The sequence below is a fragment of the Fundulus heteroclitus genome, unplaced genomic scaffold, assembly GCF_011125445.2.
Source record: "Fundulus heteroclitus isolate FHET01 unplaced genomic scaffold, MU-UCD_Fhet_4.1 scaffold_78, whole genome shotgun sequence".
Taxonomy (NCBI): Eukaryota; Metazoa; Chordata; class Actinopteri; order Cyprinodontiformes; family Fundulidae; genus Fundulus; species Fundulus heteroclitus.
In genome coordinates, this window is record NW_023397230.1 from 1,379,948 (window position 1) to 1,398,141 (window position 18,194).

The 18,194-nt window shown below is 42.0% G+C and overlaps 2 protein-coding genes across 2 annotated transcripts in view; one reads left to right on the forward strand and one right to left on the reverse strand.

Moving 5' to 3' along the window:
* Positions 1–128: 128 nt before the first annotated feature.
* LOC105932850 (interferon regulatory factor 4) lies at positions 129–8,378 on the forward strand. Its single transcript, XM_021321323.2, has 9 exons — positions 129–1,001; positions 1,204–1,405; positions 2,026–2,212; positions 2,311–2,387; positions 2,744–2,882; positions 2,979–3,080; positions 3,824–4,198; positions 4,781–4,893; positions 7,174–8,378. Exons 2-9 carry the CDS (start codon positions 1,208–1,210, stop codon positions 7,345–7,347), a joined length of 1,365 nt encoding a protein of 454 aa, XP_021176998.2. The 5' UTR covers positions 129–1,001; positions 1,204–1,207; the 3' UTR covers positions 7,348–8,378.
* Positions 8,379–14,155: 5,777 nt separating this feature from the next.
* The window catches only part of exoc2 (exocyst complex component 2), a gene marked incomplete at its 5' end in the record, with an annotated part of 68,210 nt that continues 64,171 nt past the window's right edge, over positions 14,156–18,194 (reverse strand). Inside the window, 5 exon segments of the mRNA XM_036134246.1 lie at positions 14,156–14,672; positions 14,759–14,818; positions 15,138–15,199; positions 15,490–15,612; positions 15,721–15,776. Of these exon segments, the coding sequence (XP_035990139.1) occupies positions 14,579–14,672; positions 14,759–14,818; positions 15,138–15,199; positions 15,490–15,612; positions 15,721–15,776 (395 nt within the window).

Sequence of the window (18,194 nt, forward strand, 5' to 3'; positions counted from 1 at the left end):
CACGTGTGTGCTGTTCTTGCTTTAAGAGGAGCTGATATGAAAACATAAATATCTTTGTAAAAGATGCTTACACGTGCGCAAATTTGCTCAGAAGTCCCCCAACATTAAAACGTTTGCCTCTTGCAATACAGTTTGTAGAAAAAACGAAGGGTGGTGAGTATAAAATTAATGACATTTTTTATTGGAGTTTTGGAATAAACATCGGAAATGAGAAATAAGATAAAATGCAAATATTGAAAACACAAAAAACAAGAATTGTGTGATCAATATCCGTCCAAACCAAGTAATAATAATCACAACAAGCTATATCAGCTCAAATTTCTGTGTTTACCTTATCCAAAATTCACACGCGGTTTCTCTGTTTTCGAGTCCTACTGTCGTGGAAAAATACTTTTACTACTGTTTTTGTCTTTGTATTGATTACATTAATCATCATGGTTCAGAGCTGGCGTCTTTCTTATAATTCTATTCAATAACCCGATCTAATCGGCGTAGTCTACAACATCGGTCGTTCTGGCTAATCTCCCACCGGGAATAAACCATTGTTCTTTCTTTCTGCGCATCATTTCTCCTGCAGGACCACTCTGCAGCTACTTCTTTTCGTAAAGCTTTATCATTTCAAAGAATTGTTTTCGTCTCCGTCCTCTGACTTTCCACCCGTGCGGGTGTGTGACACTTCTGGCTGACGCCGGCAGGGTTTCCCCTGCTGTCTTACTGGAGATCGGCCGCTGTGTGCGCGCTGATAAGCTTCGCAGGAGCACAGCGCAGCGCAGCAGCAGCAGCGCCGGCGGCGGGAGGCGCATCGCGGCAGGTGCGCCCTCCTCCTCCTCCACCACCGCCTCCTCCTCCTCCTCCTCCTCCTCAGCATCCTCCTCGTGGTTCTTGTCTCCGCCCTCCCGCTGCTCGTTTCACGCTGCGAGGATTTAAGCGGGCCCGCCGAAATGGTGAAGGCTTTCTGAGACTGACAGATTTCAAAACTTGACGGGTTTCGGGTTTCGCAGGTAAGACGGCTTCGATTCGCATCCAGGGCGCGTAAAAACCAGAGTAGAGCTGGTCTTGCGTGGGAGTCCACGTTTAGCGATCTTTTTTTTTTCTTCACTTTTACAACTCTTGATTTTGTGCTTTCACAGCCTACACATCAGATCACATTTGGCACAGGACCTGTAAACGGAGTTGTTGGTTTTTTTTTTAATCTTTGCTCAGAGAGATGAACTCCGAAGTGGATTACGGAGGCTCCGGGAGCAGCGGCAACGGGAAGCTGCGCCAGTGGCTCATCGAGCAGGTGGACTGTGGGAAGTATCCCGGCCTGGTGTGGGAGAACGACGAGAAGACCATCTTTAGGATACCGTGGAAACACGCCGGGAAGCAGGACTACAACCGGGACGAGGATGCCGCGCTTTTCAAGGTAAGGCACGGTGGGCATGGATGAGAATTTAAGCCGACAATTTATGTGAATATTTTGGGCTACAGACTGAAGCAACCCTTGTAAACCGGCGGCAGAACGCTCGTTTCTTCAAAATTAAGTTATTGTTTAGTGAGCAACACGGACGCACGGCTATTTGCAGTTGATCTGCAGAGTGTTTATGATTTTATTTCCTCCAGAAATTACAGACTTAAACATGTTTGCAGCAGGCAGAAAATTTGCAAAATTCAATTCAGTTTGATCCAACTCAGTTTCCCTAATTCCTAACAAATATTTTAGAGCATCTCACAAGTCAGGCAACTCTAATTTATAACCGACATTATAGAAATATTTCCTAGGAAACTTTCCTGTTTGACTGTAGTCCTAATACAGGTGGGTTAATTGTAAAATAAATGAATAAAGATAAATAAATCAAGTCTAAATAAATAAATAAATGTTTTAAATTTATTTTTTTAAAGATTGCCCGTTAATAGCACACTCCACAAACTCATCCCTGAACACTTAACCCATATGAGATCTGACTGATTAAGCGTAAATATTAACTGTTTATTAATTATTATTAATTGTTTCTACAATGTTCTCCCCCTGCGACCTGTCTGCAGGCTTGGGCGCTGTTCAAGGGCAAGTTTCGGGAGGGGATCGACAAGCCGGACCCCCCGACCTGGAAGACGCGCCTGCGCTGCGCTCTCAACAAGAGCAACGACTTTGAGGAGCTGGTGGAGAGGAGCCAGCTGGACATCTCGGACCCTTACAAAGTGTACCGCATCATCCCGGAGGGCGCAAAGAAAAGTCAGTGGCCACAGCAACCCCTTTAACGTGAATGTCAGTTGCGTGGGTTTCACCGGGAAAGGGTGATCCATGTTGAACCTTTTCTGTCTTGCGCGCAGGGCCCAGGCAGGAGGACAGTCCTCTGAGCCCAGTCAGCTATCAGATGCATCACCCCTACCCCGCCGTGCAAACGCAGGTAATTAACATAGGCATACAAATGAGCGGGGCGGGTCCTGAGAGAGACAGCGCAGGCTGCTGAATGAACCATACGATGTTGTGCATGCATGAATGAACTGAGAGAGAGAGAGAGAAAAAAAACGGTTTTATGTGTTGAATGATGCTGAACAAACATTTGACACGGTAATGCACTTTAAATAACAGTGAGGAAAGAAATTGTATAAGTTCTATCAACCTTTGCATACTTATTTTCCCTGCAAAACATGTACTAAATGAGTTATTACACCGATTTTTTTTTGTTATATGAGCTTTTTTTATTGCTTTAAAATGCCATTTATTATAAAAATAAAACTGGATAAACATATTTGTCTACAGATCCCACAGTACATGCCGAGTCCTGAATGCAGCTGGAGGGATTACTGCCCAGAGCAGCCATCCCTACCCGAGCTGTCCTTCAATCAGTGCCCCTGTCCCCCACGGAGCCTGTCATGGCAGACCTCAGCCATGGAGAACGGTACGTTGCTCAGATCTACCGCTGCTGCATGAGCCCTATCCATTTTGCATTGTCTCTTTGCGTGACAAGCTTGACTCTGTTCCTGTTTCTGTGCAGGATACCAGCTCAGAGCTTCCATTTATTCCTACGGCCCCGCAGACAGTCAGCCTTCGCCTTTCCCACTGGACGCCAGCATCAGATCAGCAGAGGCCCTCTCAGGTGCACACGATACACTTTCCGTTCCCCATTTCCCTTCTCACGCCACGAAATCATAGATCCAAATTCAACATCAGCTATGACTCTTTTACAATTTCAAGTGAATGCATTTAAATACTTCCCTCATTAAAGCCCTCATTAAAGCCTTGTCTGCACAAAACTCCTGTCATCTGTTTGGTGCACCCAAAATAAAAAACTAAGTTAATCATACCCACCAATCTAAGGCATTAGAGATTGGACCAAAAATACTACAGCAACAAACGACTGAGCATCCGTTTAATAAACATTTAAAGAAATATGTTTCTTCAGGGAGAACGTATGTGAACACGTTCTTAGTATAAACCCTACAAGAAAACACGATCCAGCCGATCAGTTAATAGAGATGCACCAATAAACATGACTTCATTTAAAGGTTCCCTGGTTGACTTTTCAAACACACCAGATCAAACCTTAATAAATGAACAAGTCAGGCCATCTTTTATAAAGGCCTTCCACTGATGAAGGCCACAAGTGTGAAAACAGGGTATCTAAGATCTGAAGTATGAGACAAATCTTGCAGTACAAAAACGGAATCCTTTTACCTGGATACATACTGTTTCTACACGAGAGAGTATTCTCAATAAATATTTCAAGCAGTCTTTATCCAAATACAGTTTTAAATCTGGTTGCGTAAGTGACAGAGCCACGAGCAAGTCTAAACAAGGCCGTGTTTGTTAACCTTCTGTCCATTTTCTTTCCTCGAACAGACTTCCGCCTCCATGTGTCGATATACGTACGCGACACCCTGGTGAGGGAGGTGACCACCTCCAGTCCGGAGGGCTGCCACATCACCCCGACCCCCCAGGAGAAGCCCTACATGTCGGCGGGCGGTCCCGACGTGGTGCAGCTGCCCGTGGATACCCTCTCGGGCCAAAGGAGGACAGACGAATGCCCGCCGAGTCCGCCGTCCGGCCTGGAAAGCGGGGTCTTGCTGTGGATGGGCGCCGACGGACTCTACGCCCGCAGGATGTGTCAGAGTAGGGTGTACTGGCAGGGAGGACCTTCGCCGTATGGAGACAAGCCCAACAAGCTGGACAAGGATATCATCTGTAAACTTCTTCACACGCAGGACTACCTTTCAGGTGAGACTTCGCAAAGAGATAATTATAAATGCACTTTAAAAAAAAAATCTATTTCAATAAACCCAAATATTCTAACGAAGACTTAAAATATTAAAGAAAGAAAAAATATTGTTTTGCACAGTTTTAACCCACTGTTGGATAGAAAACTTGGCTGAAAACCCACACCATCTCAGATTTTAACAGAACAGTCAGAAGCCGTCTGCCCATACCAAATTAAAAAGGACAATTTTGACTGTGGCGTTGAAAAGAGAACCAAAGTTCCAGCTCATTTACTGGAAAGGCCCCTTTGTAGTATCTAAGAAGGGCTGTGGTGACCTTCTTAGAGAGGTTTTTCATAATTAGCTGTTAGTCACATGACTTTTTACAGCACCACATTTATCCCCACCCACATGCACCGACAGCCCCAGCTGTGACTGACAGCTAATTGTATTTGCATACATAGTGTGACCAGGACTTTCCATTCGATTCACTCCAAAATGTCATGCCACTTCAAGAGAAATTCTGCTGAAATCATTTGCCTGTTCACATCTACTTTAGAAATCAGAGCTCATGATCATGTGAACTTGCCTTGTTTCCCAACAGAGATCCAGAATTACGGGCTCCACGGTCGGCCTCTAAGTCGCTTCCAGGTCCTGCTGAGTTTCGGAGACGAGTGTCTGGATCCTCAGAGACAAAGGCGGACCCTCACAGTCCAGGTGATTGCAAGGCCTCATTTTTAATAAGTCTATCGATGCCTCCTCTCCAGTTCTGTGGAAATATCTGTTGGTGGACTGTATGACCAAAATGAAAGCTTTCAATATGAAAGGTTTAAAAAAAAAACAAAAAAAAAAACTTTTAAGTTCAGCACCAAAACTGAAAAATAGGATTTGAAAGTCTGCAGGAACTTCTTCATTGTCAAGATGCACGCTTTGGTTCAAAACTAAATTTAGATTCCTAATAGTTTCTGAGAATCGTCATCAGCCTGGTTCCTGGATTACTTTTCACATCTTTGATTTCTGAGGCAGTATAAACTGAAAGCTGATGGATTATATCATGTTATTTAAGAAGCTATACACCCAAACGAATATATATATATATATATATATATAAGTTGCACAGAGCCTTTGGTTTAAAGAGGCCATGTTGGTAAAATACACATTAAATCAACAACAAATTGGAATTTCCCCACATTTCTCTCAATTTCTTTTCCATTTTGAATAACTTTCACTCACCTCAGAAAAGATAACACCTTTGTCAATACAGAAAAGGCTAACCAGTGGGTGAGAGTGACACTAACACTAACCATCTTATTATCAAAATTAAACATAGGTCAGCTGGATTAAGTTTGGTTCCATGAGTGTAGAATTGTCAAAAAAGGGCAACAGGAAAGTGCTCATGGCCTGTTTAAGTAAAATGCCAGCTTTCAGTATCTGGCAGTAATTCGTTCTGTGTTTTTATTTGTGGATTAATAGCTTAAGGGGCAATAAGCAAAATCTCACCACTAGGTGTGCTGTTGAGCACGGTCTGTAGAACAAAACAAGATGTGTGGCAAGCCACGCCTCTCTATAGCTCCACTCTAGCTGCAACCTCGCCCCCTCACCCTTCTACTGCCCCTCTGATAAGTCACCTCACATACACGTATCTGCCAAGGATAAACATCAAAAACAGCAAAACCTTTCAGAGGAACATGTCTAGTGAAGAAGTAAGTAACTCATACCCTGCTGTTAGCAAGAGAACATTTTGATCCGTTGGACGTACTCTCTGTCATTCTGCTCTTGCGCTACACCGCTCTGACGGGGTATTTTATGGGCATGGCGGGGGCTAAGCCCTGAGTAGCAGCTGTTCACGTGGACAGACACGGCCGGCCGGCCCGGCATAAACAGGAGACTGGAGAACAGCATGGAGAGATGGTGTATGACGTCACACCATATTCAATCTGAAACGATACCGCTAGCTCTTCACGTCACTATTTTTTTGTTCTACTAAAATAATGAAATTTTGCTTATTGCTCCTTTAAAAGGCAAAAAAGAAAAACAAACACATGCCAGAACCCATCTGCGCTGACATGAGGGCAATAAAAGGTTAAAGCTGAGTGAAAATGCAAAGGAAGATCATTTCTAGCATGGCTAGCCATTCTCTGGCTTTTCCACCAACTTCTTGTGTTTTTGGCATTAAAAAAAAACTTAAAAAATCACTTTTCTTTATGCAAGTTTAATAGTAACAGAGTCAAGATGAACCTTGTTAGTTGCAGAAAATATTGGAACTTTAAAAAAATATATATTTTTAATCAACAAAGGCAGTCTTCATGTGAGCGACCAGTGCAAAGCTAGCAGAAAGAAAGATAAACGTTACAGTCCACAGAGAACCAGACTATAAAAAAAAGAAAGAAATTGCATTTAAAGCTGCAGTAAGGAGTTTTGAGAAAACCAATTGGCTGAAAATGTACAGGTCCCTCCCCTTTGCTCTCTGCTGCACTGCAGTCCTCCCTCCAGCTCCTCCCCCACAGCAGAGCCAACAGTACTGCTCCAACGCTTAACCATTTTCTGAACCAGTGCCACTCCAGAAATGGGCAGTTTTGACACTGTTACAACCAATCAGAGCCAGACATTATTCCTGGCCTTGATTGGTTGTTTCTGACCGGGAGCGGTATATTTCTGCAAATAGCAGTATGACCACTGGGAGGAGCCAAGGAGCTTAAATTTTCATGCCAGGACATAGAGACAGTTTTTACCAAATAAAAAAAAATACATTTAGACAAAAATTACCTTTAGCAGCTTTATCTGTTACAAATGTTTGAATTGTAATTGACAGGAAAGTTTAACTTGGGTTGAGTCTAGTCAAATATACAAACTTATCTCTGACTTTTATCTTGGTGTAGCTTTCAGTTTACGGTGTTAAAATTCATGATATGCTAAATAGAATAATTTAAAGGATTCCCGGGCCGCAGGTGTAAAACGTTGTCATACTGAAGTGTTTTTCTGCTCTCGGTGTTTCAGGTGGAACCGCTATTCGCCAGGCAGTTCCTGTACTACGCTCAGCAGACTAGCGGCCACTACTACCGCGGCTACGAGCATCCCGCAGTTACGGAGCATATAAACGCCACCGAGGACTATCCAAGAGCCATCACGCACGCCCACAGCGCAGGAGTGAGCCGCGATCGGTTTGAGTGACTGTCAAAGACCTCAGAAAGCAACCAAAAGCATTTAAGAAAGCAAAACAAGTGCTGCAAAATCCCAGGGACAAAACATGGACAGCATTGTACATAAGCTGAATACTTAGCGGCTGTTTACCCTGTGGTCAGTTCTGTGTCTTTTACATGTGAGTGAATATTAGTTCAGTCGGTGGGATAACACCACAAATTACTGCGCTGTTTTATTTTTACCACACATTATTCGTTTTAGGGAATTGAAACTGACAGCGGAGGTGATTGTACTGGAGGAAAAAAAGAGAAAAGACTCGTGCCTTAAAAGAAAAGTGTAAAACGCACTTTTGCTTTGTAATGAGATGAATATGAAATCCATCCTTAGATCCAGGATGTGACTAGCACTTGGTTAGACTAGGCTCTGTTAGCTTAGCTTGTCTTAGCGCCAGACTGGACCCAAAAAGGGCTCGCCTGACTCCATCTTAATCCTGCAAACTCCCACCAATGAGCCAAGTGTTCGATACTTAAGTCAGAACCAAAAGTATAATAAGATATATTTACAGAAGAATTGTTTTCTTGTTGGGTCAAATGTTTATCCTTGCTAGTCAGTGACTGGAGCTAATTTTAGTCCAAACTATGCAATTCCATTGTAAAACTGAGTATTATCTTTTTTTTTTTTTTTTTTTGTAGAACCCAGCAAAAATTAAAATGTTAACTTTAAGCCTTATCCAAGATATGGGGGCTATTTTAATTATTACAAAATAGTCAGTATTGCTATTTTTTGTAAGGGTAAGCTTACTGGCTTCAATCCATTCTCTGACAACTAAATGCCAGCAAGGATAAGAACCTGTGAGTTTCTTTTTTTTTAAATTAACAAACCTCTTGTAAATAGTATTTTTTTTTTGGTATATATATATACATACATATATATATTGCTAGTGGACACTATTACAACTCTTTGTATGAAAAAACTCAGGGAGCAAAATGTAGATAAGCTTCTAAAACTGTATTTTGTATCACAGATGTTTCACATTTGAATGAAGAATGGGTTAATCTGAATGTCTTTTGTCTTCAAAGATAATTTCTGTTTGTAAAAAAAAAGAAAAGCAAAAATGATAAAACAACAACAATAAACTGTGAAAAAAAAAAGACAGGCTCTGTTCATAAGTGAGTTCTCCGGATAACGTCAGTACTATTGGTGCGTGGTTTGAGCAGGAAGTGTGGTTCACACGCAGGATGACGCTGGTTAATCAACTGCTGGGTTATCGCAAACGGCGCGATGACATCAAGAAGGGCGGAGAGAGAGGAAGAGGTCGGCCGCGCTTTCCGCGTAGAGCTGGGGAGAGAAAGCCTTCCTGGCTTCTTACTGCTAGCAAAAGTGTTTCCACTTTTGTGGAAAAAAAACAAAAAACTATCAGAAAGAAACCTCAAAAACATTTCTGTAAGCCACAAAATAATTCAGAAGAAGGAGCAGATGTCATCAAGCTGATGAGGTTAGGTTCCAAAAACTAAAAAAAAGTGCTACTAGGGCATTACGTTGAAAACCACTGGATGTACTACCTTTATAGCAAGAGGAGGGAAACAGCTTACATTTCTTGTTACCCAAATTTCAAAACCTACCAAAGAAAAAGTCTCAAACAGCATTTTCTTTGTTTCTTTAAATAATTGTGTTGTTTTTTGTTTTGTTTACAGTTGTACGAAAAACGGGTAGTGTGATGTCATATTTTATTAAAATGACCACTTGAAATGCATTTAGACAGCGAGACATATTTTATCTTCTAAACACAAACATAAGTGTGTATTATATTAAGGTTAAATTATATTTTATCATTTAAAACCAAATCAAGGGTTGGTTATTCTTTCTAAGCAGAGTTGATTGGTCCAGTGAGTAGTCAGTAACTTACTTTATGTGGAGAGAAATCAGAGCGATCTAAGGACATTTTCATTGGGGCATCTAACCGTTGGAGCTGACAGTTATTCAGGAAATGACTCATTTAAACTCCAATTTCCACTGTCTTAATCAAATGAAACTCAAGCTTTAGTGGTTTTAATTGACCATGTGATTTTTGTGTAGTTGCATTCAGATAAAACAGTACTTTCCATTGACCTTACTGTCCTAACCAAACAATATCTGTGCCGGATTGGACGACTGCTTGCACTGTGGGCACTTTCCATCCTTCTACAAATAACGTGTGACACGGCATTCCTCTAGTCCAATCCCATGACAACAGCTATAAGACAGTGAAATTGAGTCAAAGCATAAGAAAACTCATTGTTTTCTGATGAGCCGTGAAGATATTTGTACGAGACATGGCATGGCTTAGTTCTTGAAAAGGTTTAACGTTCATGTCCGCGATCAGTAGCAAAGGGGATGTAGTTCAGCTGGAGGAAAAACAAACAAACTGGTACTTGGTAAAAAGGCTGCAGTTTCATGTCAAGTTGGCAGCACTGTTGCCTTGAAGCAAGAAGGTTCTGGGTTTGAATCTCGGCCTGAGGCGCCTCTGCATGGAGTTTGCATGTTGTCTCTGGGTACTCTGGTTTCCAACATGACTGTTAATTGGTCTTTCCACATTGCCCAGAGGTGTGAGTGTGTGTGCAAGGTCCTGTATATGTCTGAGTTGGTCCTGTATGTCCCCGCCTGTCGTCCATTGACTGATAGAGATAAGCCCCAGCTTCCACGGGACCCTGCACGGGTAAGCTGGAATATACATAATGGATGGATGTTAGCATAACCTGCATGCGTTGTTTTGAATTTGAGGGGTTTTACATTATCTTAACATGATCTAGAATCAACCCTGAGTAGCTGGTAGCTTGACCATAATTTCGCCTTGATTCTCCAGAGTCACTTTGACTCTATTAGTTAAGATACTTACTGTTAATAAATATTCTAAACACCCTAACCTAAAAGCACAGACTTATTTGTTTCTTTATTAAGTAGCTGTTAGCTTGACTACAAGAATGATTTTCCTAATTGAGATTAGATCTCTACAGCTGAGATGCTGACTATTCTTAAATATTTCATCCAATCTCACCTAAATTCAAGCAAGCATTACTGTGAGTATAACTTTTCTTGACTTCAGCACCACAATTTGTTCTTGATTCTCCAAACTGAGATTGTCCTGGCAGCTATAGCAAAGATAATGACTGCTCAGAAATACCCCACACAACCTCACCTAAACAAAACTCCAAGAACATTTAATTTGCTAAGCAACTAGCAGTGATCTTCGCTCAAACAAGAACACTTCGTGTGTTCGCTAAGGACCGTCTTTTGAGACACCTTTAACCTGAGCAATTTGTGCCGTTTATCAGCAAGAGGAACTTTTTTTTTTTCAGATAAAAATCACCTCTGCTCCAAAAACAGGTAACAAATATGTTCCACAACTAAGGTGAGCACAAACAGATCCTTTTTGATGCATCAAAGTTCTCCATTCGATCATTTGCCCACTCACTGTGAAGAAAACATCAAGTCAAAGTAAGTTTTTTTTTTTCACCAGGTAGTGTTTTCTTTTCTCCTGAATGGAACAGAGAATAAAAAAATCTTATAAATAGAAAAACTCCCCCTTTTCACCTCTGTTACTGTAAACAGAGAGCCCGGGTGAGGAGCGGATACGGTTTTAGGCTTTGAACCTGTTTTGTGAATGAATCCGTGGGAGGAAAGAGAGCTAAGTTTAGAACACGGGCGATCAAAACAACTCTCGTCTGCACTGCATGGCTTTCCCCTATGTCGATGGGAAACCAAGTAAAAAAAAAAAAGCCTGAGGTGTGTGAACGCAGACGATAACAGAAATCTGAAAACAAATGACTGAGAAAAGCGATTTGTGGTCTGTACATTCAGAAGCTGAAATTTTATGGGTCAACCTCTTCAGCACATCTGCTCTGCCCTCATATAACCCCATCGTCCTATCACACCTCGTGTGAGCTGTAGGCGTGTCCGTCCTCACACGGCTCTCTCTTCAGCAACCGTGATGCTCGCCGTGTGAGCCCCTACACCCACAGCCATCTCTGTCTGGGATGAAATAACTCAGGTCGCTCCCCCCCTGAACTAACGGCCCACGCCCTCCCCGCCCAGCATACGCCCTGAAGCCGCCCTTTCTCCTTCAGATCCAGCCGCCAAGCTGAAGCTTCAGAAATGAATAATGAAAGCTGCTCGTTTGAACCGAATCGCACACAAGCCAACTGTCTGCATGCGTGTATGCACGTGTTCATTCCTGGTTCCTGAGTCACAACTGACATTCAGACCTGAAGTTAAACTTAAGGTCTAAGAAGAAAAGGCTATAAACTTTGAAATATTATCTGGTTCATACACACCGGCACTTTTGGTACTCTTGTTCAATTACTTATTAGCACAAATTGCCATTAGGCTGATCGCAAACAGAAAATCTCAGTGCATTTGGTCATCTAGATGTGGCGACAATGATTAAAGCTTAAACCATGCATCAGAACAGGGAAGCAACTGACTTTGAACACGGTATAGTCATGATTTTCAGACACACTGGTCCGAGAGTTTCAGAAACTGCTGTGAGATTTTCACACACAACCATCTCTCAAAACAGAAAACATCTGGTAGTTGTGATGATCAAAATGTCAACTTGGGAGTCGGAAAAGAATAGGCAGACTGGTTGGAGATGCTATGAAGGCTGCAGGAGCTCAAATAACCACTAATTACGACCAATGTATGCAGAATGTCATCTCTCAAAACGCTACATGTCAAACTTTGCAGCAGATGAGCGACAGCAGCAGAAGACCACAGAACAACCAAGGGCAGGAAATCGAGGCCACAATTCGCAAAGGCTCGCCAAATGTGGACAATTGAGATTGAAAACATGTTGCCCAACAGTTAGCCTCGATGTCAGCTGCAACATTCATATAATCAGAGTTTGGCATAAGTAGCATGGCAGTACAGACCCTGTCCGTCCCTTTGTGACCACAGTAACCTGTACTTCGAGCAGGTTAATGGACCCAATGTGACAAGGCTCAAATCATCTGAACTCGCTTTTATTAACAGGAAAATTAGTTAATTGTACTCTGGCAGTCTCCACAGACACCAGATCTCCATCCAAACCTGCAGGAGCTGTGTGATGATATGTTAATGTGGACAAAAACGTGTGAGACACATTGTTTAATAAAGAGGCTGGTGAATGTATGACATCAGTACAATAATACCAAGCTTGTTGTGTTTAAGACTATAGTATCTACTATCTGCATATAAATGTTTATGCTGGCCCACCAGTTAATCAAAGCAAACTGCTCTGATGAATCACATTTCCTCTCAAGCTCTGGCCATGGCATCCATTAGTAGACAAATTAGTCAGCAAATGCTTGATGAGGAACTGAGTTCAAACTCAAGACTGTTAACCCGTTTTATCAGTTTAGCACAAGTTTAGGCCCATCCCTCTAAAAATGTTAACTGTGTTCACACTGGCATGACCTCCTCATGCCAAAGACATAAAAAAAAAAAAGAAAATGACAGGATTGTTAAGACGCCAAGACCAGGACACTGATGGTAAAGGACCATCAGTGCCCAGGTTGGATGTAATCATTCTACATTTCTTAAAAGATACTGAGGCTTAAACATTTGACATTGAAAGGTGGAACAATGTTTTATTCTCCAGAAGAAAAAAAAAAGAGCATATTGACATCCTGATGACTTCCAACATTCCTAACATGGCCATGAGATATCACTGGAAATATTTTCTATAGGGCACAGTAGAGAAGGCACAGTCCTGACCAGGGAAGATTCCTTCTTCATAACAATTGAATTTCAGGTTATGTGAAGGTGGGGGTGGGGGGGGGGGTCTAGGGATATTAAACTACAGCTTCCTTTGTGGAGATGTTGCACATCCTCTTGATCTCAATTGGAAAATTAAGTGCGAGGGAGGTTTACAAATAGAGATGCAGCTCTAGACTGCAGATCGCCTTCGGGAAGACACCTTTAACACAAGGAGCCGTGTTCCCCCCAGCCTACTGCACACACGCATTAGGCATGGCAAAAACATTCATATATTCATATATGTCATTATCAAGAGTGAGTCTTTTTTTTTGTTTGTTACATTTTTAGTTGATATGAATTTTTACATTTTAACAACAGATTCAGAATCAAAAGTCCCAAATTGATGTGCTATTTATACTCATGTCAGATATACCTAAACATTTATTTATTCAGATGAAACCTGTTTGGACCTTGCTGAAAATCCTCCAGGGCGAGGGGGGCAGGAAATTAAACGCTTTCCTACCCAGTTCTGTTTCACTCTGGTAACAAACATAAGATAAAAAAAAAAAGTTTTTTAATCAGATTAATAAATAAGTCACCATATTCTGGAAGAGGAAAATATGTTACAGAGATTGGGTAATCTCAGACTTGTTGAGAGAAACAGGCCATGTTTCTATAGAAGAAACGCATGTTAGGTTTTAATTTAGACAGGATTATTAATGTGCTCCTTGAGAGAAAGATATCATCCATGATCCCACCAAGGTAGCCGTCAAGAATTGAGTATCTCGATTTCTGCCCCATTTGCAGTTTTAACTGCAAAAACAATAGATGATAGTGCTTTACCTCCTGAAAACAACCAGAGTTTAGTGTTTTTTAAACTAGTGTGAGCTGAGTCACATGTAACTGAACCCGGTTGAAGGGAATTTGAAGTGCAGCTAATCTGCTCATCATCTGCATCAAAACGATGCTTGTGGTAGGTGCTGACGGACATCATTGACATAAATACAGATTAATAGTGTGAACTTCTGACTGTACAGTATATATAAAAAAACTTCTGCTTAGAAACCAGCCAGTAACTTGACCTTCAGATGTTTCTACCAGACAGATTGTTCAAAACAAACACTACTATGGTGTGTTAGGTTTATTTTATTAGTGCACAGATAAATTACAGGAACTTATCATCGTTATAAGTCCCGATCGGGACCTAATTCAGTCAGATGAGACCTCCAGCCACTGATCCAGAACCTTCTCGAAACAGGTCTCCAAATGCACTCATTTTATGGTCAGACACGATTAGCATAACCAACACAGATGGGACTGTCCTGCACAGTAACAATGAAAACCACTCATTTAGTGCCTTCTAGATTGAATTTACAGACATTTGTGTTTATCATAGTGAAGCAGAAATTGAAAGTGACACCGAGAAAAGAAAAGAGATGAGTAAATAATAAAGTGATAAGTGAGCAGATAATAGTGTTGGTTTATTAGATGACTGCACACAGATTGTTACAAAGCGATGCCGGGCAGTGGAGAAACAGGCAGGTCGAAATCATCTCTTGACGGGCTGGACGCTGGAAGGCTGGAAGCAGGCGAGCTGGAGCTGCATGCTGCTCTTAAACTTGTTCAGCAGCTCCTCCAGTAACCTGGAGACCGAACCAGACACAGAACACGTGAAGTCGGTCCGCACGCTGCGATGCATTCACAGAAACGGTGCCAGAACTGAACTCACTTCTTATCGGCGCCGCTCTGCAACGGAGGCAGCGAATCCAAAGCCTGCTTGAAGCTGGCGCTGGAATTTTTTTTTAAAAAAATCACGTTTTATAAAAAAAAAAGTCAAGTTAATATTAGCACTTTATTGCCAGAGAATACGGTTCAGGGGCGAGTCTATGCATGTATCCTGACATGCACGCTGACCTACTTACATGAACACACAAGACACACCACACGGCAGGCACACAACAGAACCAGATTACTTTCACTTCCTTTGCAGAACCCACCAACTAACATAAATAGGGATTGTAGTGAGGGATGTGCGACTGTTAGGATTTATGTCTGTGACATGCGTGGCCATAAATCACCGGGCACGCATGTGTGAGGGCTGTACTCACTTGCTGTCGGGGTTTAGGTATGCAGCCATGGCGTCCCTCAGGGCGCAGAGCTCGAGTCGGGCCTGAACGTAAAAAAGACGGGGTGGGGCAGAGGATGGTAGTGGGGGCGCGGGGTGTGGGTTTGCAACAACAACAAAAAAAAAAAGAAGGAAAAGAAAAAACAGTCAGCATTAAATCTAGCCATCAAGGCCAACTGACAGCAGTTAGCAGATGAACTGAAATGTGGCATTATCAGAAACGACCGGTGGATCCCCCGGCAAATGCGGTGTCGGCTTATGAGTCAGGGGTCTTACTATGAGTGAGAAACAGCTCGTCTTTGTGTTTGTGTGTTTGCGTATGCGTCAGCGTGTACCTGCAGGGCTCCGTTCTTACTGAAGGACGACACGCACTGCATGAGGCGGCACATCTCGTCCGCCACCGACTCGACGATTCTTGACAAAACCCGAGGAACCAGGTCCTTTGAGACGGTGAAGACCTGGTGCAGAAAATGTTTTGGTAGTTTGACAAAGGAGGAAGTGCAGACAAAAAAAAAAAAAAAAGGGGGGGTTTGTGGTGAACGAGGGGGGGAGGGGGGTGTTTTTACCTCAGCGTGGACCGCTATGATGTTTACAAGAGCTTCCTTCAGGTAGTTCCTTACACCTGAGGGAGGATAAGAAATAAACTTAAAATGGAATAACAAAAAGTATGTGAAAGGGTGCAAAGACAACAGGATACATACAAAATTAAAATAGAATAAAATTCTAACACATGAATGGGCTTTAGTCTAAACCATCTAACTGTAGCTCTGGGGGTTTGTTAAGGGTCATCCTTCTGCTCCCAAGCCTTCTGCAGCCTTGAATAGGATTTCTTTCAGGATTTTCCTGCTTTTATTTCACACCATCGTCCCAATAACCCTGACCAGCTTCCCTGTTCCTCCTGAAACAAAAGCATGGCCACACGTAGTGGTGCAACCATCATGTGTCACCCTGAGGAAGGGGTATTCAGGGTGATGTGCAGCTTTATTTTATACCACACACAGCGTTTTGCAGGTGAGCTAAAGTAGTCGATTCTTGCAAGTTTTTGCCGTGTTTACTACATGGCTTCTGGCTGTTTTTCCTGCATTGGCTTTGCTGATTTTTTTCCTACCAGAAATACCCCGACTGAGGAGAGCACGACTAATTACTGTCTGACAAAAGATTCCACCTGACCTGTGGATAAATGTTTCAACGTTTACCTCACATCACTGATCAGCTATTTTCGCTGTCTGCATCTTCCGGGATTTTCTGACAACGTGCATACTTGCTCGATAGCAGCACAATCCTGAAAACCTCTTTCCCTTTATCTCAGATGCGTGGTCCCATGCTAGTTTGCAACCTCTACTTTCTGTTTATCACAACCACGTGTAGCGTCAACTTCTGACGGAATTGCGCTTTGCGTAGCCTAGTTAATTCGCTCAAAGCTAATGGTTGGAAACAAGCTTGATTTGCATTTTCTTTATTTTTTCCGACATTTTTAAAGTTCAAAATTTGCATGCCAATTGCATGGAAACATAGCCAGTGACAGTGATGCAGCGCAGAATTGAGTGGGGTTTTACTGACACAGAGAAGCAATGTCAGTGGTGTGTTCCCTTTTTATTGTGTCAAATGATACGGCAAACAGGCTTAAGTCAGATGCAATCAGAGTTTGACTCCAATTTAAGCTCGTTTGCTGTTGCCATGACCCGGTTAACTGAGGATTTGCAAAGGCATAAATATTGGTAATTGGCCCTAACACCAATATTAATATTGGATTCTGATACGGACCCAAATTGTCACATTGGTGCAACCCTAGATAAAGCTATAGTTGATAATCCTGTTCAGACAGACTTTTTGTTCTACTGGGTAAAATGGTCATTCCATCCTGAAAGTAGTCAATACATTATGTATTTAGAAAAAAAGAGGTAAAAAAATGAATCTCTGTGGGAGTTGCAGGCCTGTAAAAACTTGGACCAATCCTTGCCCTTCGTGCCAAAGAGCAGTGATTGGTCATAATTTTGGTACTGCTCTACCCCCCCCCCCACACACACACACACACCTTATCTATTGGTTGTTCCTCATGCCAATCATTCTAACGTGCTCACGTAACGCCACGTAAAAGTGAACAGTAGCAGGTAAGACGGTCTTGCGCATGTGCAGTCATTCAAAAAGGGACTTGGAGAAACATCTGGAAAAATCTGCAATTCTACCTTTTAAACATGTGGCATTAAAGAGAACAAAAGGTGTACCTGTGCAAAAATAGGTATATAAAAATAAATGTTCGCTGTAATATCTGCAAAATATTAACAACCTAACTGATCTTTAGTGGGAGTACTACTTCAAATGAAGTTTTGCACGACACAGTTAACTTTATTATTGCTTCAAAAGTCAGCTGTGACTATACCATGGCAACAAAATAACGTCCACTTTGGAAACAATGGCAACATTGTAATCAGCTTTTATGTAATTCTATTTCTAAATGGGGCATCACCTTATTGAGGGATTGCCACACACTAGATTCAAATCTACCCGCTGAGGGATGGAAACTGCCAGAAAATATTGAATAGTAAAGTCATTGTCCTAATTCGAGTTAAAAATGGAGGTTTAGATCATTATTCTTTTCAGTTGCTTATGTGGAGCACAGGACATTGTTAAAAAGGCAGAACAATAATAATAATATAATAATAATCATCTTTATTGTCATTGCAATGTACATTCCAATGAAATTTGTTCTCTGCATTTAACCCATCCCTTTGGGGAGCAGTGGGCTGGTGCCCATTGACAGCTGGAGATAGGCACCGGCACCTATTGTGCAGCCCAGGGATTAAAGGTCTTGTTCAAGGACCCAGAGTGGCAGTCTGTGGGAGTTGAACCCAGAACCTCCAGGACACAAGCACAAAAGAAAAAGAAAAGAGGAACGCTTCACAAACTTGCGTGTCATCCATGCAGAAGCTGAGAGCATAAACCAGATTTCTAAAACAGAAATTTAAAACAATCTGACACAACCAAGTGGATTAATCACCAAAATTGTACGTCTTGATTTTTTTTTATTTCTAAAGTGAGT